This window comes from Balaenoptera borealis (assembly GCF_965194805.1).
Source record: "Balaenoptera borealis genome assembly, chromosome: 7".
Taxonomy (NCBI): Eukaryota; Metazoa; Chordata; class Mammalia; order Artiodactyla; family Balaenopteridae; genus Balaenoptera; species Balaenoptera borealis.
The window spans coordinates 29,017,392-29,043,204 of NC_138864.1; the positions used below are offsets into that span (position 1 = coordinate 29,017,392).

The following is a 25,813-nucleotide window of genomic DNA, read 5'->3' on the forward strand; positions in this document are numbered from 1 at the left end:
ATATTTAACCTGTTAATGATGAGAATTGATAAGCATATTTAATTCACAAGCATGAATTTCAGAAAAAAATAATACATTGACTGTTCAAACATTTTATTTTTAATGTTTTCTAAAACAATATTTTTTCTAAAAGTTTTTTCTGTTGCACACTTGCTTATAATAATCTCCTATATTAAAAATATGAAAAGCTAACATAATCCTGAAGAAAAATCACCTGGACTTTAATAAGAATTTCTAAAGAATTTCTAAAGAATTTCTATTTTCTTTGTAACGTTACGAATTTTAGTAAATTGATTATTCCAAATATGAGTCAAATATATGTTAACAGCATTCAAATAGTAATAAAATACTTTTTACATAAATACTGATTATTAGTATAAGAATGTAGAAAAGGGGAAAACCCTTTTCAAATAATTACCTCTAAATGATGGTTTTATATATATACATCATACATGATTATTCTAATTATTCTTTTTTATTATTTTGTCTATGACATATTTTAGTTCTTTCTGGGGAAGGAGTTAAGACTTACAATCATAAAATGTCCAACTACGTAAAAGTTGGGATCCTTCACACCCTTCAGCACATTACGTTATTACTGCATTTAAATCACTTTACTTAAGGGAATATAATTTAAAATACACTGGATATACAAACATAATACAAAATAATACTGTAAATGTTAAAAACTCTTAAAAAGACTTAAAAATTTTCAATTATGGAAAAATCATAGAATGATTAGCCAATCATAAACAACTCTGAGAGGAACTTAACATGACATGTTTTCAAAGAGCTGTGATAGACTAATAATAATGTGAAAATATGCTTATACCACATTTACAATAAAATAACAACTTTAAAAATAATGCAGGGTGATCAGCAGCTACTAACGATTAGCAAATATTTAGATCATGATGGATTTTATATGGAAATAAGTTCCAAAGTGAGAAATAAAATACAGACATTAATTATAACCATTCAATATGTTTTTACATTCAATATTAATGGTTCTTAATTATTATTTTTTTGAACAGTTTTTAATGACCCAACTGTGTGTGTGTGTGTGTGTGTGTGTGTGTGTGCACATACATACTTGTATGTGTCCTAAAACATCACTAACATTAAATCTCCATGTCTGGGGAGAAGGAAATAATATGCATAAGTCTGTATATATTTCCATCCAGCATGGTTTAAAGTATCCTTAATATTATCTTCAAAGTTAAACAATAACTTGAAGATGCTTATAAATTAAAAATACATAAGGTTTTGCCAATTTTACTTCTGGATAAATAAAGTTTTTTACCTGTGAAGCATTAATGAAAAGTGAAATGAGTTGGATGAGACATTTAGGAAAGTATTTTATATCCTGGGAAAATAAGCATAAAGATTAGGATAAAATGGTTCATGTATGGAATTTTATCACTTCCATATAACTCCCTGATTAATAAACCCTTCCCACTTCTGAAGCCCATCCCATTTGAGTTTTTCTTTTTGAATTTCATACATATCTTTATAAGCCTGGCAGATGGAAAGGAGAGATAATTACCAGAAAAAAAAGGGTAATGCAAATGGCCTACGCATAGAGGAACATGAATAATGCTCTCAAGTTCACACCTATCCAGGCCATCTCCTTCACCACCTTACAGCCTAATCAAAATACCAAGTGGGATGTGTGAAGCTCAGGCCCAGGAGGTGATAATGGCTGCCTTTGAGATAGGAATATTGGTTAGCTGGATAGTGGATAGAAACATTTCAGAACTAAACAGGTAAGAGAAAACGAAAACTGTTTTCACACCTTCATATATTATAAACTGTGGTCTTGTCATCGATTAGCGTTACAGGTATAATGTTCCTTTATACTTAGCGCTGTATAGTGAATTTAAAAATGACGACCCTTTTAAGAACATTAATCATTAATTTTACAGAACACTAATCATTGTAAATAAATTATATACATACCTTTGGCTGAAGATTTGGATGTAATAAAACATAACCATTAGGATCAATTGCAAAATAATAGCCATTGGGGCACAGCTGAAAAATAATAAGAAACAACCTTAAAGATTCCTGAGTCACAATCAGAAATCCACATTCTTTAAAAAAAAACTCTTAAATACATATTTTAAAGCATAAAGAAAGATAACATGATATCTTTACACTCTTTTAAGAATCCTTTTAAATATTTAATTCCTTTGCTAAGATAACGGCACAAAATTTTTGAGAGTTCCTTTTAAGTGCTTTAAAAACAAGCTAAATTAGTACAGAGTTTTAAAACAGAAAAGTTACCAAAAGAGTAAATTGCATCTTACTGTAAAACGTGGTGTCAGTCTTTTAATATCTTCCAAAGACACATCAACTCCCATCACACCAAGAATCAGCTGGTTCTATAATAAGATAGCAAAAGGCAGTGTATTTTCTACCGAAAATTTACATATTTCTACACAATTATTATATACGTTCATCCTTCGGCTTGACAATGGTTGTATTCCATACTAGCTTAAACATATATATATGTAAGGGTGAGGCACTTTCGGTATCAACTTGCAATGATTCTCAGCTTTGATTATATTCCCACAACTGTATCATTATTATTTAGCTTAAAAAGTGAAATCTTGATGATTAAAGCTAAAATACAAAAGATATATGAAATTTTAAATTTGATACTTTTTGTACTAATACTTATTTTAATTGCTGTACAGTCAGCAACAGTCAGCAGCTGTAGGGGTGTGTGTGTGTGTGTGTGTGTGTGTGTGTGTGTGTGTGTGTGTGTGTGTGTGTGTGTGTTTGTGAGTGTAAACTAACTTTTTGGTATGCTGTGATTAAGAAATCACAAAAATGTCCAGTTTAAAGTTAATTAGGCAATATGGAATGAGAAAACCATGGATTTTTGCTGCTGATAATACCTGTGTATACGTGAAAAGTACAATATGTGACCTTATTTGTAATAAAATAGCAGAAATTCTTCCAACACTATTTCTGGTTGCTGCTAACTTCTAAATAGCAAACAATGGGCATCACAGTTTTAGTTGCAAATCAAAAAGGCCATGTGGTAAACTGTTATCATAATCTTCTATGGGACATAGGATGTGAATGGTGTTAAAATTTAGAATCAGGAATTTTCGTCTTAAATGTAATTATATAAATTATAAAATAAATCAAAATGTTACAAAGAAAGTCATAAAATCCAGTTAATAGTTATCACAAGAACATTTTAAATTTTGTGTAGGTGCACATAGAACGAGAAAGTCATGTCAACAACTGTGCTCTTTTCCCATGAACCAACCCTAGTCTGAGCAAATACCCAAATTTAAGCATTCCCTTTGATAATCTACATGAGGACTTAAGAGAATTACTCCTTCCTGAGTTATGATGACTAGAACCAGCAGATAGTTAAGAATGGTAATGGGCCCCCAAAGAGGAATAACCAGTGTTTTCTATGGTCACATTATTAAAATAAGGAGTTCCACTGACATTCATAATAAGTGAAAAAGCAACACTTTAGTGCAACCGACTTCATTATATTATAAACTGGAAATAAATTTCCCTCAAATCAGGAATGTCAACCAAACTATAAAATGAGTATTTAGCATTAAAAAATCTTAACTTCTCCCACATTCTTAAATTCCTTCTTATGTAAGCTAAGAAACAGAAATGTAAACCTACTTTTCAATCAAAAGTATTTTTAAAAAATGAAACAATTTAACAAGTACAAGAGACATATTTTTCAAAACTTGTAGAACTTCAAGTTGGTAGCATTATATTACATTGACAATATTACCAGCACTATAGAAATCAAGATTTTTAATGAAACTCATTAAGTATTTTTCCTGAATCTTAAAAAAAGAGAAAAAAATAATGAGAACTATTCATTTAAATCAAATCCTTAAGTTACATGACAATTAAAAAAACTATCCTTTGAATGTAAGTTGGAGGAGGAGTGATTCTAAAAAGGTACCTATACACCTGATACAAACATCACCATGGTTTTTTTCTTTGGATTTTTCTTTCTGAACTCCAAGGATATCTTAGATGCATTTAAAAATGTGCACACAATAGTACTGCCCATTTATCATGTAATTACTCCTGGAGTTCTGAACTTGTGTTCTCATCAAGTCATAGTTAAATAGAGTTAAGTTGAATCTTGGCTCTGGGGAACTGAGAACTTGACCTGCATTTCCTTTTTCCCAGGTGGTTATCACATAGGCAGCTGCTGCCTTTTACTTCCCGCCTCACGAGACAGTTACATTGTATGTATTTCCTTATAGAAATATCTTATCCACACTGAGCTTCAACGTCATAGCTTATCATTTATTATTATTAATTTTATCAATTAACTTTTAACCTTTAAGTTTGTCTTATTTTCATTTTGGCCGGTTATGTTGAAGACCGGAAGAGTTCCAGTAATGACAAGTCCCAGTTCCTTAAAATAGATTCAGAGAGAAAAGTCAAATTAAAATTACAATTTAAACTTTATCATTCTGCATTAGTTTTTGATATCTGACAGTGCATTTTAGTTACTTTATAAACAGCCACAAAAAAATTAGTAATTGATTTTGAAAGCTTACTTTTTAAAAAGGCAATGAAATGTCTTAGAAATAAGCAGGATCTAGTAGGCAGTTCTTTAAGCACTCAACATCTAAAATAATACTCTTAAGAGAGCATTGCAAATAACTATAAAAATCAAATTACACTAAACATTTCAGTAACCCTGCCCCTCCACTCTTTTTTTCATAGTGAGTGATAGTTCTCCTAATATCAGGGACCACCATGAGCAGAGTGATATTAAAATATTGTTTCAAATGATTTACTTAACCTTCCTTTCTTTTTGCTTCATTCTTAACTTTTTTCATGCCCTAAGCCAAAGGCTTCATGCTAAACCACAGATGTGTAGCAGAATAACATTATAAACAGAAAAAACATGCTACTGATACTGCATCTCTGGGATATTCTAGGTAAGTATACTATGATGTTCAAAAGAAGCAATATTGCTTCTAAATACTCTCCAAAATAAATAGTGATTTTTGACAAAGTGAAATGATGCAGACAAGACAACTGCAAGCATCAAATATGAAAGTCCAGTCATGAAGCCTTTTAGTATAATAAAAATAATCACATACTGTTACTCAGCATGTAGATAGTTTCCTATGTTACATGAATCCACAGAGATTAGTTGGAATAAACTAATTTTCAGGTCAGAGGTTGCTTTTTTATGATTGTCATCTGCAACAATTATATTTCTTTTAACACTATTTCATGTCAAAACTACATTTTCAACAAAATTACTCTTTAAAATAATTTAAAAATTATTGTTGAAAATTTTGAATTTGCTGAGAAAATATTAGTAATCTTTTTGTGAATAGTGACCCCAAATCCAAATCTCATGACTCCTGTTCTAATTCTAGAAACAGCACGGTCTTATAAAGAAAATGGCTTAGGCTATGGTTTATTATTAATTATACATGTGGGAAGCTCAAAAACAATGGGAACTGAATTAGTGCGGATGGACAATCATAGGCTTTCAGCAGAACAAGATATCAAATTGTTTGGAACCAAGAAAATTAAAATTAAGGAAATGACTACACGTAGTTGGCTGTACGATATACATGTTGGCTTTCTACTTAATCCTAAGGAAGAACATGTGACCATGAAAAATCCTTAATTGAATATGCAAATTAATATTTGCAATGAAAGCTTTCCACCTCAAAGAAAGGCAGATTACAGATAACTTAGAAACCTAGTATCCAAAAGACACCAAAATCCACGGATGTTCAAGTCCCTTATATAAAATGGGTAGTATTTGCATATAACCCATGCACAACTTCCCATAGACTTCAAATTATCTCTAGATAACTTATAATACCTAATATAATGTAAGTAGTTGTAAATACAATGTAAATGTTATGTAAACAGTTGCCAGTGCCTGGCAAATTCAAGTTTTGCTTTTAAGAACTTTCTGAAATTCTTTTTCCCTGAATGTTTTCAATCTGCAGTTGGTTGTGCCTACAGACATGGAACACACGGATATGGACGACCGACCGTACATGTATAGGCACAGTTTTAAAAATGGTAGCACGGTATAAGATAAGGTATATATGGGTGCTCTTTTTTGTTGCATAACTTTTACATTTACACAGAATACCATAATTTGCTTCTCAATATGGTAATATGTGCCCCCCAAATGAGATACTAGTCTTCTAACATATTAGACAAAATTATGGATGAACTTATTTGTGCCTGACTTCCATTTTCTCCCTCCTTCATTAAGCAGACCAAAAAAATTGTACTCTATTCCAAGGCACTGTGCAAGTCTCTAAAAAAGAGAAATAAAATAAGATTTCTGCCTCCTGGAATTTATTTGATGTTTAGTTTCTAGGGTGCAACTCTTTTCATCTCTCTAACATAAAGAGCCTCACTTTGTCTCCCAAATAAAATGAACCCTCCACAATTTTGTCCCAGTCTTGCTTCTGTTCTCATCTCCCATTATCTCCACAAGTGACTGAGGTATCATTCTTTCAATATACCCGGCACTTCTCCAATTTTCATACTGCACCTCCCTTCTCTGATTTCACTACTCCTCACCAATTTTAGAAACCTTACCTAGACTCATATATTTAGCTAACATGACACCATCTTTTTAACCTCACTCTACTCTATCCCCAAATATATGGCCCTCTTTCTTCTGATTTCCAGAGCTCTCTTCGTTTTTCTCATTATATTCATTACATTTTGTCTTGGATAATTTTTACCTTTTTCTTCTTAAAATAACTGTTAATTTGACCAGCATATATTTTGAATCTGCTATGTGCAGAGATTATAAACAAATACTTAGAAATGAAAGATGGGTCACTTTTTATTCTCAAGTCAGTAAAAAGAATGCTCTGTATATCCACTGACTAGACAATTCATTTGCTTCATTTGTTTCCTTTTTTTTTTTTTTTTACATTTAGTTTCAGCTGGTGGAACAGCATATTTAGAACCCAAATCTCTTCCTAAAGTCATTTGTGCTATCAGTAAAAACCTCACCAACAAGGCAGACATGCTGGTTAATGAACTTCTGGTCATAGGAAATACAACAGGGCATACTTATTGACTCCTCCTATCATACTTTGTCCTGTGATGGATTTGGATACGTGAAACATTTTGACCATAGATTTAGTTGACCATGTGACCTTAAATAAATATGTGATGTCAAGAAGGAACACTGGACAGTAATTTTAGCGAGGGCTTGAGGTAAGCAAGCTTCACTTTATCTTTCTCAGCACGCAAGGCTGCTGCTAATAGTGCCTAGTTTTCTTCTAACTTCCTGTGTATGTTTATTTTACAAGAACCAAATGATAAGTAATTCTAAATGGATTGCATTCTGCCCTTTGGGTTCATCATTGCATTCAGAAAAGTAGTATCAGCATATAATTGAACTCCAAGTAGGAAAAGGGGCTATTGAATTAGCATTTACTTTTCAGGGCTTAATATTTTAAGTCTCTCCAATATATTACATTAGTAAAATTCTTAATAAAGTCTTCTCTAATTAAGTTAAGCGTATGAGTAAACCTTAAATATGATAATTACTATTGATAACTTTCATACCAGGAAAGTAAAAACTACATTAAAACATGATTTCCCAACTTCGGCCCTATTGATATTTTGAGCTGGATAATTCTTTGTTGTGTGTGTGTATGTGTGTGTGTTGGGGGTGTGTGTGACTGTTTTGTGCATTGTGTGGGATGTCTAACAGCATCCCTGGCATCTATTCATTGGATGCCAGTAGCAACTCCTCCCTATTCAGTCATGGCAATCAATAATACCTATGGATATTTCCAAATGACCTGAGGGGCAAAATTACCACCAGTTGAGAGCCAATGCTTTGAAATTTGATGGCGTACCTGTACTAAAATTTCTATTGTGTAGTGGACAGATTAACATGTTTTTATTTGTTATTTCACACCAGATTTGATCACTCCAATGGCTATTTCCATAAATATTTGGGATTGAATCTAAAGCAAGAAATTATATATATGAAGAGGTGGTTAGGTTTGTGATTGTTCCAGGATAGGGTAAGATACTTTCTATTTAACTGCATGTACTTCTGAGTTTTGTTGAGTTTGGTTTGAGATATGGAGGATATACATGCTTCTGCTAGCTGAAGTCTATTTTAAAAATACCTTCTTCACAATTCTTGTTCAAAATCTGCAGTAATAGGTACTAATTCATGTGACTTTAGTATTTTTTTTACATAAAAATTCAAAAAGTTATCAAAATGGTCTTAAATTCAAGATTACAGGTTTGAAATTCTACATCCTCAATGGCAACTGAAAAATAACACTTCACATCTGTGGTTCTCCACTACACATAAGTCTACATTTTAATGTAAATTATCTAAATTCTAGCAAAGAAGGTTGTGATAGAAGGAATTTTGAAAGGGTTTCATGAACAGGAAAAGAGAAATGGAAGCTAGAAAGAAATAGAAGAAGTCAGCCGTGTGCTTTTGTTATGACAGTCTTTGGTTGAACAGCCTAGCTTACCAGTGCATCCAGGTATACATTTGTCCACTGGACTTGCTTAGCTTTGTCTCCTGCTAAAACCATTGGTCTTCCCAGAACATCCAAATATTCCTATATATACATATACACAAAAAAGAGTTACGTGGTTGAAAACTAGGAATGCAGTGCTAAAAAAAAAAAAAAAAAAAAAAAAAAACTCCACAGAGAAAAAATTATCTAGAGTTAAAAATGAAGATGGAATCAAAATTATTAAGAAAGTTAAGCATATAATCATTCACTTCCTACTTTGGGTACTCCATAAATGGTATGTCTGCATACTTAGAATCAATAATATTTGACTTATATTATTTATACAATGTATCTACCCCAGTTTTTTTTCTAGTGACAAAATATTCTCTTTCTGAGGTTCAGCCAACAATAAGTGAAATAGGTTCCTTGTGAATTGTTTTATGTTAATCTAAACTATTTAAGGCTCTGCGATTTACTGGATGGAACTACACAAATTTGAAATAATAAAGCAGCCACGTACTTGTTTTCATATCACAGATTGTTTGGCTGAAATTCAAAACTACATTTAAACATATCAAAAAATACATGAACTACTGTGCCAAATCTAGACATCAGGCTTAAATACAGCTGCTGTTTCATTTCAAAATTCAATGTATTCAGTATTCATTTCCACAAATGCCACGTTATCTGTGCTAAATTTTGACTTAGTTTATTTTGTAGACCCTCAGTTATGTTTAGAATTAATGAGTTTAAGTAGCAATTTAGGAATATTTAAAAATAATATACATTTAAATTAATTGCTTCAATCTCCCTGGTTATTTAACAAGCATGTTTTCAACTGAATGGTTGCAGAAAAATCATCTCCTTGTTGTAAGTTGTAATAATTATTGTTTAATTTTCTATGTTGTACCTACAACTTGGAGAAACTCATTTAAATAATTTGCAATAGAACCAAGTTGAAATTATATGATGAGATTGTTAGTAAACTGATTTTATTTACTTTCTATTATGTTTTTAACATCTGAGAAGAAAAAAATACTCATATATTTTTGCCTGAGTTTTGGATGTTTAAAAACACTTGGAACCTTAATGAAATGAAAACCAATACATTACCATGATACTCATCATTTTATTACAAATGGAAAAGTATGAATCATTTATTCATTTTCACCCATTTTCTCCATATTGAAAGCAGCGAAGAAATACCCTAGTTTGAAAAAATACTTTAAACAAGTTTTAAAAAACCATACCTGAGTATTGATTCTTATTGCTCCAATGGAAGGAATTTCATAATAATAACCTGAAATATATATATATACAGATTTATACATATAAACATAATGATAAAATAAAGGACCACAAAATTATTTTATGGCTTTGTAGGAGACACTGAGCACTTCTAATTGAGCAAACACTAAAATATCAACATCACTGATAAATCTGGAAAATGTTTGATGAATGTATTCTCATAGCAAATACACAGGCTTTATGAGAAATAACACCACATTTCTTAGATTGTATAAAACAAATGTTATTTTTCTACAAAGCAGTAGGGAACCTGGTATCATTAAAATTTTTTTTCATTGAAGAAATTATTAAAAATACACAATGATGGGTATCTAACAATTATTATATTCATATAAAATACCTGCCTAAAAATAGCTTTCAGAATAAATCTACGTTCTTTTTATTGCCATGTGGCATTTTTGAAATAACATGTTTTTTTTGTCTGAGTATAAAAGTAATATAGGTTCACTACACAAAGTCTGAATTACCTAGGAATGTATAAGAAGACATTTAAAGAAACAATAATTTAACCACTCAGAGAAAAAAATGTGCATATTGTGTCACACTTCCTGATATCTAAGTTTTACATAATTCAGATATTGTTTCATTCTTAATTCTTCATGTCAAGTTATATTTGATAAGCATCATTAGTATCATGCAATAAAATATACTCCTTTATAAATGTACAATATGATCAGATGTCTGCATTTTAATGTAATGTAACACTAATATCAAAGTTTCTTATGTGTGTGTTTTTTTAATAGAAAACATCTTCAGCATCTTATTCTTGCCTTGATTCCTATAAAAAATTAGCTATAACTTTAGAGTATTTTAAATGATAATATGTAGAACTAACAACTACCAAATTCTTCTTCTTATAATAAAATGTGGTCAAGTAAACAGACTTGTTACCTTTATTTTCACAGGCCATCCACTGAATAGGTCCTCTGTCATAATTATGTTGACCAACTGAAAATGTGAATACACGTACCTGGTGAATTGAAAAATGGGTATCTGTTAGGCTGCATAAAATTTAATTGAAAGGCAAAACAAAAGAACTAAAATAAAAAACATGTAAAAGCATGGTTTTCAGTTAATTAACGTGACAAGAAGAATTGAGGCCACTAAATCACTCAGGAAGGCACCAGAGAGAAACCACATAATCTACTGTAAATATAGACTTCAGTTACTGAATTTAAGTTAGTACTTGGGTGCCCTGCACCATATGTCAATCCTGTGGCAGGATCATGATTAAGGTTTCATAGGTAGAAATGGCATCTTTCAGGTTCAACCCAACTTCACCTGTCTCACTTGGTTAACACATATTATTCACATATTTAGTCACTGCAAAGAAAAAAAAAAAGTCCTATTTCATAGGTATGAGATTATAAAAATGTATATAGAAAGGTGGTCATTATACTTTTAGTTGCTTAGGGCATTATACTTAATGATGGTTTCACTACTTTCACATCATAGAAATATTTAGGATGTACATGTATGATTATGATGTTAATCATATTACTTACTTTCTATAAAAGATGACTGGCATATATGATAAATATTTTAAGCTCCTAGCATTTTTAAAAAGAATCAAAATATTGACTATTTCTAATATATAATATGCAAATGTTTAAAAATTTAATTGAGATAGTGTTTAATTATAGTAATTTATATATTCATTGGAAGCCACTGAATTTAAATAGTATAAAAGCATAGAAGATAAATTCAATGATGTCAATAAGTATTTAATAAAATGGCTATTTGACTTATATCGACTTTTACCAATTTAGTAATCTACGTAAACAGGTACTGTAAGTTCATCATTTTAGCTTTTCCTAAAGATAAACATGCAGAAAATCACTTTTCCATGAATTTATGGTCTGGTTTGAACTACGTTAAGAGCTTTTCCCTAATTCATGTCGATTGTTTGAATTGACATTTTCTAACCGTTTCATCTTTTGCACAACTGCAGGGCACAAACCTCAAAAGAGATTTCACATCTGTTCTCTGTTCTTTTGCTGGTCTTGACTGCACCGAGATCACATCATGACAATCCTTGCCCTAAAATGTACATCAGGGATGTTGTTTCACTTGTAAAGTTTTACGTGAGCCACCCTTAGGTCGTCCGGGTTTGCCTCGGCTAGTTATGTAGGAAGCCATACGTCAGAGTTTTAATCACCTCAAATTGTAAGGACAAATGACTGGTTCTAGTTTAACAGAAGTTGGTGACACCCACCTCTCTCTCTCTCAATCCCTCAAAATGCAAAATGCAGCCTCATTTCCTTAAAATCTTCAATTGGGTCATTTTGGGGGCTATGTATTTCAATGTAGCGTCACTACTTACATCGTAAAACTTACGCCTAAATGGAAATATTTTTATAAACAGGTTGGCAACCCTACTAACAGTTCAATTTAACTGCCATACCTTAAAAAACTGTCACGCGAATTCAGGGCAGGGAAACAATCAAGATGCTCCAGAAAGCACTTGGGGATGGCTTTCATAATTAACATTTGAAAGCATGTCTCACACTTTTAAAGCACTGCTTTATCTGGTCGCTCCTCTTACCACGACAGCGTTCCAGTAAAATGTTTTCCATAGAATACTTTTCAGTACAAAGAAATAAATAATAAGACTAAATGAATTATTATATCTACATCCCTAGAAATCAAGCATTTCTAATAACAAAGAGGCTACACTTAGACACACACTATGTGATTATTTTGACTGATGTTATTCATTAAATAGTCCAAATAAACACAACTCAGCCAAAAAACATACTAGTAAAACACAACCACCAACAACAAAACTTGTTGTTTTATTTGTTTTGCTACAAAAGTTTTGCCTGACCCCCATCGTTGGCCTCCATGGAGACCTCAGAGGTTGTTCAAATTAAGGAATTCCGCATCAGAGCTGGGTGTCGAAGTGTACATTGTCATAATTAATTATAATTTAATAAAATTTTACTGCACACTAGGCTTTTTTTTTCTCTCTCTTTATTCATTTATCACATAGGTCCTTCCCTGGCTATTTGAATATAGGCTGCATTAACTGATTGAATCATTCCCATATTACAAATATATAATTTTTACCGCTTTCTCAGTTGTGCCACAATGAAGAGTTGTGGCACGTGGACGTTCAGCTGCGGCACGCACGCGGGATCTAGTTCCCCGACCAGGGATCGGGAACCCGGGCCCCCTGCATTGACAGCACGGAGTCTCACCCACTGGACCACCTGGGAAGTCCCTAGACATTTTTTTTTCTTTTTTTAAAAAAGATTGATTGATTGATTGTTTGATTGACTGATTGCTATGTTGGGTCTTCGTTTCTGTGCTAGGGGCTTTCTCTAGTTGCGGCGAGCGGGGGCCACTCTTCATCGCGGTGCGCGGGCCTCTCACTATCGCGGCCTCTCTTGTTGCGGAGCACAGGCTCCAGACGCGCAGGCTCAGTAGTTGTGGCTCACGGGCCTAGGTGCTCCGCGGCATGTGGGATCTTCCCTGACCAGGGCTCGAACCCGTGTCCCCTGCATTGGCAGGCGGATTCTCAACCACTGCGCCACCAGGGAAGCCCCCTAGCCACTTTTGAAGACATTATTTTTCTGAAATTTTCCTACCAATGGTTACTAAAATCTTAAAATTTACAAATTCAACCTTTCTATAGTTTCAGCAACTGCCTTACCATTACAATATTTACAAAATCTTTCTAATATATCTAAAATGCTTATTTTTCTCTTGGGGGATATACACATACACACAAAACATATGCATGTAAAAATTTAATGATTTTATAGATTATCTTAGAATTTTCTAAAATGATTTTATAAATATATATTTTGTTGAGAAAATTTTAATATAAACCACTCACACTTTTTAATTCTTTATATGACAGTGAAAAAATCAACATAAACATTACTTCAATCGCATGTGCTGTACCCATGCTGAATTTGGCTTTGCTTTACACTTTTTAGCTAATTATGTAATAAGGACTTTAACTTCATTGATTTCATAAGGAGGTGTGATATTCAACATTTCATAGTGCATGTACACAATGAATTGGTGAAATTTGATTATTTTTGTATCCTAACTTTCCACTTGGAGTTTTAGATAGTTTCATTCCTCCTATTCCACACTATATTACTGCCACCCCGTGGAAGAGTTAATGAACTAACTAAAATTCCAGATGCCAAATCCACAGAGATGATTGCTATCCCCTCATTCTTCTGGTGTTTTTCACTTCTTTAAGTGTACCATTCTTCCTTAACTATAATTCTGGGGAAAGGAAAAAATAAAGTGATTCCTTGAAATAGGCATGATTTAGAAATTAAGGTATATTACATTCTCAAAGATGTGTAATTTTAGAGTTCTTTTCTTATTAGTGTATTTACATGATCTTACATAAAAACAAATAAAATGACATATAAAATAACTTGAAACACAATGTGCAGTCATACAAGCGAAATATTTCATCTGAAGTCTCCATTAAGCAAATTATTACTTTAAATCAGGCCTCCATTAAAGCAAAGTTAACTTTACATTGATAATTACAACATGAGATCCATGTAACAAATACATACTGGAGACTTCTGTTCTAAGTGAAATGTTCCTAGAAAATTTGCTAAATGATCCTGAACTGGTTGATTTTAGGCCATGTTTCAGAATGTTCAGCTCTGTGAGGGTTATATATGAAACATACACAGTTATAGATGGCTTTGAAAAATATTCTTCATAATGCTGGAGTCTAGGTCTCTAACAGAAATAATGTGCGAAGGTAGTATTGAATAAATGCTGGCTAGGGTTAAAACAGTTCCAAGATTGCACTACTGTATCTATTATAGTGCCTTATACAGAAATAGAAATAAATATTAAATGAAAAAAAATTGAATAGCTAAATGAGTGGTCTTAATGTTTTCCCAGAGGGACATAAGACAAACTTTGATATCATCTGACATATAAATCAGTTCATTATTATAATAGAGTAGGGCCAAAACCGGACTGATAGACATCTTGCATTTTATAATCTGGGTTGTTTCATATACTTATATCATGGTAAATTCATACTCTTTTTTTTTTATGTTACGCTGACTTGCTCAATGGAGATGAGCAAACTTTTTCAGGCAAATTAAAGTATGTATAATACACTTAAACCATTTATGTACTGTATTATTTCTAGAGAATGAAAATAACTCATAATTATTGACTCGTGCTTAGTTATATAAGAGTATTCATAAAATAAATTGTAATTTGAGAGCGTATTTAATAAAATTAAACTTAAAACAATTAAAAATTAGTCTCTATTATTAGTTGCAAATTTATATAATTCGGCCTTCAGTTGGTTCAAAAATCATTTTTTCTCTGAACAGAACATTATAATTCCAAGATGTAAATTTGACATGTCAAGCCTGACCTTCTTGATCAGAGAAAACTTTTAATTAACAGCAAATTGGGTTATTGATTGGTTTCTTACAATACACCACTGATTTATCCTTCAGTTCTAGACTTCCGCTACTCTGGTTTTTATTTTGTCTTGTTTGTTGAAGACTAAAATACTTGTCTTCAATTAAGATTTTTCCAAAACCACAGGGTCAACCTATTTTTAAAAGCCATAGGAATTTCTTGTTTCCCAGCAGAACCCAGTTACTGGAAACTGTCACCTCAACAATTATCAGTTACCCAGAGTTCAAGTTTAATTTACAATAGGCAAATCTCCAAGGAATAATGGAAATGAGACTATGAAGAAAGAAAGCCAATAAAACTAAAATAAAAACTTCAGCTATCAACTCATGTTAGAAAAATGATGTCAGAAATGGGTTTTATTAATTTACTGTGCGTACTAAAATTTTTGGCATGAAGCCTATAAAAATACTAGATTGGACTGAGTATTTTAGGAGAAAATTCTACAGTGGTTTCCATAATTCACAAGTGTATCAGAATCCAGAGTGTTTAAAATAACCTACATCTCTAGTTTTATAGCATTATGAAATAAATAAAAGTGTCCAAATGCATCTTTCACACTTAATTTATTTTATAAAGCCCAGCGATCTGAAAGGTTCTTACAAGCCTGCAAAGATCTGATGGCTTAGTTTAATCCATCTTAGCCTCTTAAGGCTGTGAGAAATATGTCCCTTAGCAGTAAAGCCTTGCTATCTGACCAGAAGGAAAGATCCTGGGTGGGCAAATGATGATTGGCATGGCCACAAGGCTGCCCTGGAGAGAGAGACACACACAACCAGACGGCGCATTCCACATGAGGTTATGAAATTTGGACTGTAGATCATTTAAATGACTGACTTTGCCACTTAGTAGCTGTCTAACTTTCAACAAGTTACTTAACGTCTCAAATTTTGGTTTTATTTCCAAAACGGGGATGATGTTGATGGTAATAAACATCTTTTGTCATATGGTTATTACAATTGTGAATGAAGTAATACATGAAAATCTTTTGTATTATATGGAAAATAATAAGAACAATAAATATTATCTATGGTAATAAAGATGACCATGATGATGATGGTGACTACAATTGTCTCCTACAGTCAAGCTATCAGAATTCAATGAGGTAACATTTTCCATTAGTGGGATACTAGCCTTTCGTGCCTTAAAAAGAACTTAAAATAACTTGAAGTAACACCTTCCCAAAGGAACAAACTTGGCTTGCTTTATTACATTTTAGCAATAAACTCCAAAGAAAAGGAGCCAATATTGTCTAAATGCCATTGTGTCCATATAAGATATATCTGCATGGAATTGCCCAGGGTCTGACGAAGGCAAGAATTTCATAAGTGACCTTTGAATTAGTCTGAGTAAATCACACAAAGCAACTTTAAAAAAGGAAAACAAAATGCAGTAGGTTTTGCCTACATGATCTTAAAACACCAAGCAGATATTTCTCTCACATCTCTTGCATGTGCGTACGTAACATAGATACATGCCTCAGGATTATGTCGGTGTTTAAAATTTTTAACAATTATAATGAATCACCCTTGCATTATCAGATTATAAGGAAGTAATTTTGGGTTTCCCTTCCCTCTGCATACATTTATAGTACCTGACACAGGAGGAATAAGCTATGGATGCATTTCATTTTCAAGCAGTTATAGGTCTGCAAAGACTATTGTCAGCAGAGGCCAGGAAATAAGCAATATACTGATTTATTTCAGGTGTTCTTCTTGGGTAATGCTAAATACTTCACTGACACTAATTATGAGAATACTCATGAAAAACTACGTGTTGGACTGGTGAGGGTGAATGGAGAGGTGCCATCAATACAATAGTTTTTTATATAAACTTAAGCCCTCCCTACTTACTTATAAGATGACATATCCAAGAGTGGAACATAAATTTTACTCTACATTCCACTTATAAGGAAAAAATTGTTTTAAATTATTTGCTTTTAAAAGAGCAAAGTTATTGAGTTTTGTAACATTTACGAATGTTTTATAGTTTACCTTCAAGCTTATTTATTGCATATTTATATTTACTTATGCTGGGCATCCTCAGTAAATATACTTAGCAACTGCTGTGCGTCAAGCCCTTGCTAGCCTCTAAGGAGTCAATGGTAGGTTTACAAACTAACACAACCCCTAGTTCATGGAGCTTTTAATAGAGGAGAGTTCAAGATAACAGGTGAATAAGTACATAATTAAAATAATAAAAAATGTAATCTGGGAGAAAGAAAACAAAGAGGAAAGATGGTGCTGAAATAGAGAATGAAAAAGAAGGTGTGTGGGGAGAGGAGACCACACTAGAAAGACCGAGCAGGGAAGACCTCTGCACAGAGACACACGGCAAGCAGAGTTCTCAATCTGAGAAGGCAGCCACAGAAAAAGCAGAACAGAGTGCCTCTCCTGGTAGAATGATTTCACACAAACAAAAGGCAATCCCAATTTTAGGTGGCACAATTCTACCTAGAAATTATTTCGAGTGCATTTTTTGCACTCTATGGCTTAAGTCTTGCAATATATTTTGTGCTTAATGTAATACTTATTCTCATTTTTCATTGGATTTGTTTTAGCTACTAAATTAAGGACTCTGTAAAATGTATGGAAGTAATATTACTCAGACCTGAAGAGAATGTACCTGATAATATTTTCCTTAGTTTAGGCAATGAATTATCAACAGTAATTTTATTCTAAGAAAGCAAATGTAAATAAATCTGTCAGAGAGAAGGACACATACACACATGCACACGCACACACACACATGCATTTTAAATTGATCATCTCTCTATTGGGCCAGTGTTACTTGTAATTATTGTTTTCAGCTATACCGTAAGTCCAGCATACATAATATATTTGGTTTTTAGAACACAGGTACAGTTCCTAATCTAAAGCTGAAAAATCTTTTGGAAACTGTTGAAAGTGCCAAAATACATGAAATGAAACTTTTTAGAAGCAGTGTATTTGTTAAACAGTATTAAATATTCTACAAGTCTGAATGCCCTTCATCATCACATGTTTGAACATTCCTTCCAAAGGCTTCATTCTTTCCTGATGGAGAAGCCAGGCAGAGACAATTGAGAAGGCAATGAATTATTTGCCATGAATTATTTTCCCTACCATCTGTTGAAAAAGTAATTGACAGTTTTCACTCTTATTGTATAAAACACATATGCAGATTCAGCCATTTGGGATTTGATTTAGATTTTTGTAGCCTATAAATTATTTCTATTTTGGATCTGACAAAAAAATAGAAAAGACTGCCAGTCATTTTTCAAAGAATTAAAAAAAATAATGCATCTATTGTCAGGCAATTATAACTTAAGCTATGCATTCTTTATTTTAAAAACTATTCCACATCTATCATATGCTTTTTTCCCATTTGTTCTTCTCTTTCGATTTACTAGTTATTTTGAAATTTTCATTTTATAGATTTTGAATGCCTTTTTATTTTTGATTAATTCTGAGAATTAACCTAAGAGTCCGAGAACTATTTTCTAGCTGGCTAGACAATCTTAGGTGTGTACTGCTAACCAAAATCCCTTTGCTATTATACAGAAAATCAAATATCTTTAATTTTCCTAGGTCTGGGAATTATCTTTCAACTCTGTGTCTGGTTTTACTTTCCTTTATTCATTTGTTTGCACTCTACGATAAGAGTTCATTTTGGTTTTGGCACCATTTTTAAGGAAGTCTCGTACACATGGGTGAGCCCTAAGGAATGGCATAGTTGCAGGTAAAGATTAGAAAGTGAATGCATTTTAATGTGGAACAGCTGTGTGAGGAGATTACCATGGACTCAGTTTTAAACTGTACCTATCTATAATCAGGTAGATTAATTCCCAAGAGTAATACATTTCAAAAGAACCCAAACATTTTGTTCTAATTCTTAAACCTTTTGGCCTCATTAAATTGTGCTGTATATCTGCAGCCTCATTCATCAGCTCTCTGGATGTACCTCATCACACCTACCTGGGTTGCTCTGAATGATTTCTAATGTCATCTGGATGAAAAATGACTTTAAATGAATCATTCAGCAGCCACATTAATGTCAAGCAAGAGGCTTGGGGAGAAAGTAGGATTCAAAGAGTAGTTTTCAGATTTTTTTCTTAAAAAGCTCTCCAAACTTTGTGACTTTGTAATTTTGATATTTTTAAGCTACAACTGAACTTCTATCTTGAAGAGCATGCTTTAAAATAAAGTTATAATCGAATAAAAAATTTTTTAAAGTATTGAAAGTTTTTATTTTACTAACTCTATGAAATTCAGTTTTATACATCAGCCATTTGAAAGATGTGTTTAGTGAAGTTCTGAGTTGATAAACTTATTATGTAATATATGAATTTTGCAGGTAAAGAATTGGTCTGTCATACCCATACCCATCCTTAGATGACAAAGAGAGACAATGATCTTCCATATCAGTGTCTGTGGCAGCAAATCTCTCAGACTGGGTGGATGAATGGAAGGTATAGAGAAGTCTGAATAAGGAGGGAAAGTTAGAAAGGGTTTGACAATTCACCCAAAACCCTTTGAAGCCATGTTTGAAGATGGTGGAAAAAACCTCTCTTATACATATACACACTGTTTTTAGTAGGTACATTTACACACTATTTGCACACATACACCCTTGACATAAACAATTAACTATGTAAATGTTGTCTTGACAAAGTACAAATACACTCAAAAATATAAGTGAATTAAAAGTGGTTGTCTGCCATCATCTATTTTCACTGTTAGTGGACACAGAACATACAAATACCAAGAGACAAATTTTGTGTTTAATGTGGTTTTCCCACATTAGGAAATTTGAAAAGCCATTGAACTTGAAATAAAGTGCATATGAAATGTGGTACAACAATGTTTCCAGAAATATAATTCTTACTTGTCCAATTCAGATATCTGTGCTCTGTATCTCTCTCAATCCCTCCTCTTTCAAGGGTCTCCATCAATTATCCTTTCTCTGTTTTGTAACTATAAGATTTCTTGTTTGGGTATCCCTTTACTAACCTTAACATATAATAATGACTTGACTCTTCCATCTTTAAATAAACAAAATGTATGCATGCACATATGTGTGTGTGCACAGCTTCACCCAGAACTGATTGTCTTATTTTTTTCCTAGTATTTCTTAGCAAATTTGCGAATATTTTAGAAAAATTAGTTTATGTTCAGATTTCTACTTCCTCATGCCTTAAGCACTTCTCAACTACCTGTCAGAATTTACTCATTGAACTTTACATAAGAGAGCTAAGCCAAAGTTACACACATGGTCCCTTGTTCCTGGAGATACGATGGACAGAGGAATGTCCATTTAAAACAGATATAAATATGTGTGCATATATATGTGTATGTAAGTACGTATACATGTATGAGTGTGTATCACAGAACTTTGCTACACCACTGAAATTAGACTCACATAAAAAATGTAGTATCTAATTCCAAGGACATCTTAACTTTTCTTAGCTAATCATACATTTATTTTAAAATCACAGAAACTAAGCACTGACTACTTAATTTTCAAAGTTGCTTTGGAATTCACAAAAATTATATGTCCTTAGGAGAAGTGTGTGTCCTTAAAGCACAGCAACATTCACAGGCAAACAGCATGATTGTTGAGTAAGATTAGATTCATCAGTTTTACAAAAATGAATTTGATATGAGTAATTTCTTATGTGGTTTAGCATGTTGCAAAATGCCTTTGTTTAAAACGTGGAGTTCCTATAAAAGGTGAAAGGGATGAGAAGCAGTGGTTCAAGATAATAATATTTAGATTGGACATTTTTAGGATATATACATAGAAAAATGATTTTCAACTAGTTAATTCTTCATATATTCAATCAACTGAACAATTTGTGAAAACAGAGGGTAGAATACAATTGTCTTCCTTATGGCATAAAACCTCTTATATTTTAAAAAAAGGAAAAAAATAAACTTATGATATGCCTCCAAGACATATTATTGTGTTAATTCTATATACAAACAGAGTTCGGGGAGAGAAAGAAAAAAAGTTTAGATGAAAATTTCTTCTCTTTTTATACATTTAAATTCTTTTATTTAAACCTGTTAAAGTTTTTTTTTTTACTCTTTGAAATCAGAGTATATCTTAGGCACAAATTATGATATAGATTGTAACATTCATTGCCATATTTGTTTAAGAAACTCTTCCTTTTTGAAGAAAAATATCCAGAGGTAAATGATATTCCTGCTGGTTGGTTCAGATGATATCAAGTGGGGCTTGCACTTAATATACCTCTATCACAAAATAATAAAATATACTTGAAATTATGACTATAAGACGCTAAGAAGGCTCTTCCAAATTATCAGTGTATGATTAATTAGTAGAATATTGAGATAAATGTATTAGATTAATAGAGTTCAATTTGGGCTAAATTTATTTTATTACATTTGAGTTCTTCAAAACATGGTAATGTTACATTATTGAGAATATTTAAATAAGCAAAATAGTCCTTACTCCAGGTTATGTTTTACAATTATGAATTTGTTCTATAACAGAAATCATGCTTCCAACTTTTGTTAGACATACTCAAGTTACTTATTGCCACGTATTGAGAACTATCTCCGAATCTGTGCTCTCTGCAGGATGCTGAGAGTTCAAAGTTAAACAATACAAAGGCCCAGTCTTGTAGGACCTTGTCATCTAGAGAGGGAACAGAGAAGAGATTTTGTGGGTAGAATACAGTGTGAGGGACGCGTAGGGCTGAATACACTGTGCTATATGGGATCAGAGCACGAGCCTGAAGTGGGAGGAAAGTGTCAGGAACATCCTTCAGGGGGTGATGATTGCCCAGGATTCTGAACAATGAGTAGCAGTTACTAAATAAAGTAAGTAATGCAACACTACATCTTAGGTTAATACATCTGTATCTTCTCATTACTTTTCATTCTACTGATGTTTTTGAAACAAATATTCACAAAATCAAGTTACCATTTGAAAATATTCAGTCTATTAACAGTTCAGTCCATTTATCAACTTTTTCAAAAGGAATGGCTCTTCTGTATAATCAAAGTCACTAGGTGTTTTAAAAATAACTTAACCCTTGCATTAAACTTATGTCATATGACATTATACTTTAATAGCATATGCAATATCAAAGAGTTGAGTATTAAAAAATTTTGTGAATAATTTGAAGTTATATGTATTGGGTTGGGCAAAAAGGTCGCTCGGTTAATGAATATGTTGTTCAATAAAGTTCCTAGTGAAAATGAAAAACGTGTCTTTTATTTTTACTTAAAACTGAACGAACTTTTTGGCCAGCCCAATATGTCTATGTTTTCAACTCGAATCATTTTTAAAGTACCTAAGGGTGTTTCAGAGTGTCCCAGATTTTTCCATTAATACTCTACCCTATTATTCACAATATTTTGCCTGCCAAAATATATAACTTACGTATATTTACCTAAATGTATTAATATACATTTTTTTCTCTTTTTAATTCCTCAGATGCATATAAAACAATTTATTAGTTAATGACGAGTCACACCTCTCAAAATGGTAAAAATTTCAATTAAAAGCAAAGTAAATTGGCATTTTACCCTTAAGAGTCCCCTTGTGAAACATACAATTTCTGCTGAAATTTTGGAAACACAAGATATTGGTTATAATTTCTCATTACTTATTTATGGATCCTTAGCATTTTAAGAAACCAAGTTGAGAATCATTGTTCTTTTATAAAATATGGAGAGTCAGTCAGAAAATTGAAATAAGCTGATAGTAGCAGTGCCAGAAAAAATAGTTACATTTGATATTTTCCACACTATCAGTAGGTTCAGCCACATGGGTGAACTTTCAAAACAGGTCTTTCTACAATACTTTCCTCTGCAGGAGAACAAACAAAGAAACAAATATATTCCTATATAGGCTTCTATAAGTTCAAATTATTTTATTAATGAATTAGTCATAAGGTACTTATGAATCTCACAGAAGATATCTAACATTTAATTCAGTGATTAGCTTATAATCCATCTGTATGACTTTATAATCAGCACACTAATGTATTAACCAAAAATGTCTTCCCTCACCACCCCCACCACTCTCTCTTTAAAAACCACCTAAATTACTATTAAATTTAAACATTGGAAAAATTACACTCACTTTTTTGTCTTTGTTGTATTTGGTAAATATCTCCTGAGCTCTCTCTTCTCCTCCATCCGTGAACAACATGATAATCTTATTGCAGTTGGCTCTAGACACATTATACTGTTAAAAAAAATGTATATCATTCATAATAAAAGGTAGGGAGTATAAAAGCAATATGGAAAGAGCATGCACAGGTTGCAAGTAATGACTGAAGTATCTGCTCAATAAGTCAATTCTAAGAAACGGTTCCTGGATCAAGCCAGGCCTATGCATCCCTACACAGGGGCTCTGCCTCATTCCCAACACCCACGGGTCTCCCTTCCTTCAGGCTTCTGATCAAATGTCACCTTACCAGTGAGGACTTTCCTGACAACTTTCCCCTCCCAGGCTGTATTTTTCTCCATAGCATTTCACATTTGTTTACATGTAGTATATATTTTATTTGTCTTTTTATTATTGGCTTCTCCCAATAGAATGTTAAATGCCAAAAGGGCATAAACTTGTGTCGTTTTTGTTCAGTGTTGTTTCCTTGCCTAGATGAATGCCTAGCACATAATAACCTCTCAGTAGTTAATTAATAAATGGGTTTTAAATTAATTAATGGCCAAGATGTCAATTTTATACCCCCTATAATTTACACCAGAAACAAAGAAATAATATTAATAAAATGTGCATAACTTTTCACATATATTTTCAATCTATTCACAAACATTTGTTCCTCTTTTCCCTCCTTCATCTTACTTTATTCACTTTACATTTCTGAAATTGCAGTGTTGATCCCTAATGCCCAGTGCTCTTTCATATCTTTGTAAATGTCGACACCTACTTCCACAATATTCTCCTATCTGCTCGCAAGCAGCCACACATATTCTAATCCTGAAAGACTCAATTCCAGTGGTAAATCCTTTCTTACACTTTCTTTAAGGTCCCCAAAGAGGTGGATTTAGGTAAACAATGGATTAGCATCAAAGGGCCATGAAAATGCACAATTAATTTAGAAAGCTGTATTTCTTTGAGGTCTGAAATTATCATCTCAGCCTTTCTACTGTTGTGAAATGTGTTTGTGAAAGTGTTGAGAACAAAAGATTCACACTAATTTATGAATGCTCAGCTTCTTCGAAAATGTCAACCCTCTAGTTCAGCAATATTCAAAGGAGATACAATGTGAGCCTAATTTGTAATTTTAAACCTCTAATGGCCACATTAAAGAAAGTAAAAAGAAATATCTGAAATTCTAATAACATATTTAACTCAGTCATTCAAAAATGTTATCAATTCAACATCAAATCAATATAAAAGTTATTGAGATAATATACTTTTTATCTTTCATAGTAAGTACTAAAATTTCAGTGTGTACTTGTAACACATCTCAGTTCAGACCAGGCACATTTCAAGTGCGCAACACCTACTTGTGATCATGGTTATCACACTGGACAGCACAGTCTTGGTCTTTAAGTGACTAATACATTTTTTAAAAAATCACCAATTCTCCCATAGTATTTAAGCTTATTGAAGGTCCCTATTCCTATTTGTCAAAAAAGGTAAATCCCATTTCCTGTGGAAAAGTTAATGAAGACAACATTTTGCTTTACTGATGAAAAGATCCTGTTTCATATATTCTTACCCCGTTGACTAGGCCATTAGACCATGGGGAGTTAAGGCTTTTAACCAAGCATTGTGAAAACTCAAGTATTAACTAATACAATTTATCACATTCAAGCACCATTCTTATTTTTGAAGATAATTATCTGAAAATATGACCATACAAAAATTTACATATTTTATCATCAAAATAATTTTGTGAAAGATGTTGAAGTCCCTTAAACTAAAATTAGTTTCTCTGATGACCTGTGTTTTCTATTTGCGTATGTAAAATGGGCAAAATAATATTTACCTAAAGGACTGTCTCAGAAAAGTGATAAAGTTTTTAGAACAGAACTTGGTTTCATTTTTTGAAGTAGTGGAGGTATTATTATTATTATTATTATCACTAAATACAAGTATCAAAGTTACTTTTAGCACATTGAGTCTTGCTGATCTTTCGTAAGACACCCACAAAAAAGAGGAACGCAGAAATGTTGTGTTTTCAACATCATTCTTCCTCAGGACTTGTGGGAAAGCAGAGTCTATCTCAGCAATTTTTCATTGGGTTTGCAGCTGTCTAAAGAATCACACAGTCACAACAAGTATACGTAACTGGCTTGGAAGGAACTAAGCAAAGGAAAGAAATTGATTATGTCAATAAAAATACAACAGCTAGAGCTGGTAATCTACTTTAATATGGTATTTCATGACACACTGTTGTATCTCTGTGTGGCCAGTATGTAGCACAGCATCTATCATATGCACTCAATAAAATTATTTTGGAAAAATGCATCTCAATATATTTGTCAGTATTTTATGAAATGCTAACTGAAGACTAATTCAAATCTTAATGTCTAATTCTATTTGACACTTGGTTCAGTGATCTTAAGGGTAAACCTGGCCGG

General features: G+C 32.5%; 1 protein-coding gene across 9 annotated transcripts in view; it reads right to left on the reverse strand.

Moving 5' to 3' along the window:
• Positions 1–25,813, reverse strand: part of CACNA2D1 (calcium voltage-gated channel auxiliary subunit alpha2delta 1) — a 496,546-nt gene that overhangs the window by 62,028 nt on the left and 408,705 nt on the right. For all 9 annotated transcript variants that reach the window (XM_082399325.1, XM_082399323.1, XM_082399324.1 and 6 more), the window contains 7 exons: positions 23,340–23,444; positions 10,707–10,785; positions 9,758–9,807; positions 8,520–8,609; positions 4,343–4,420; positions 2,310–2,384; positions 1,960–2,034 (listed from right to left, as the gene is read on the reverse strand). In XM_082399325.1, the coding sequence (XP_082255451.1) occupies positions 1,960–2,034; positions 2,310–2,384; positions 4,343–4,420; positions 8,520–8,609; positions 9,758–9,807; positions 10,707–10,785; positions 23,340–23,444 (552 nt within the window). The remainder of the gene's footprint in view (positions 1–1,959; positions 2,035–2,309; positions 2,385–4,342; positions 4,421–8,519; positions 8,610–9,757; positions 9,808–10,706; positions 10,786–23,339; positions 23,445–25,813) is intronic.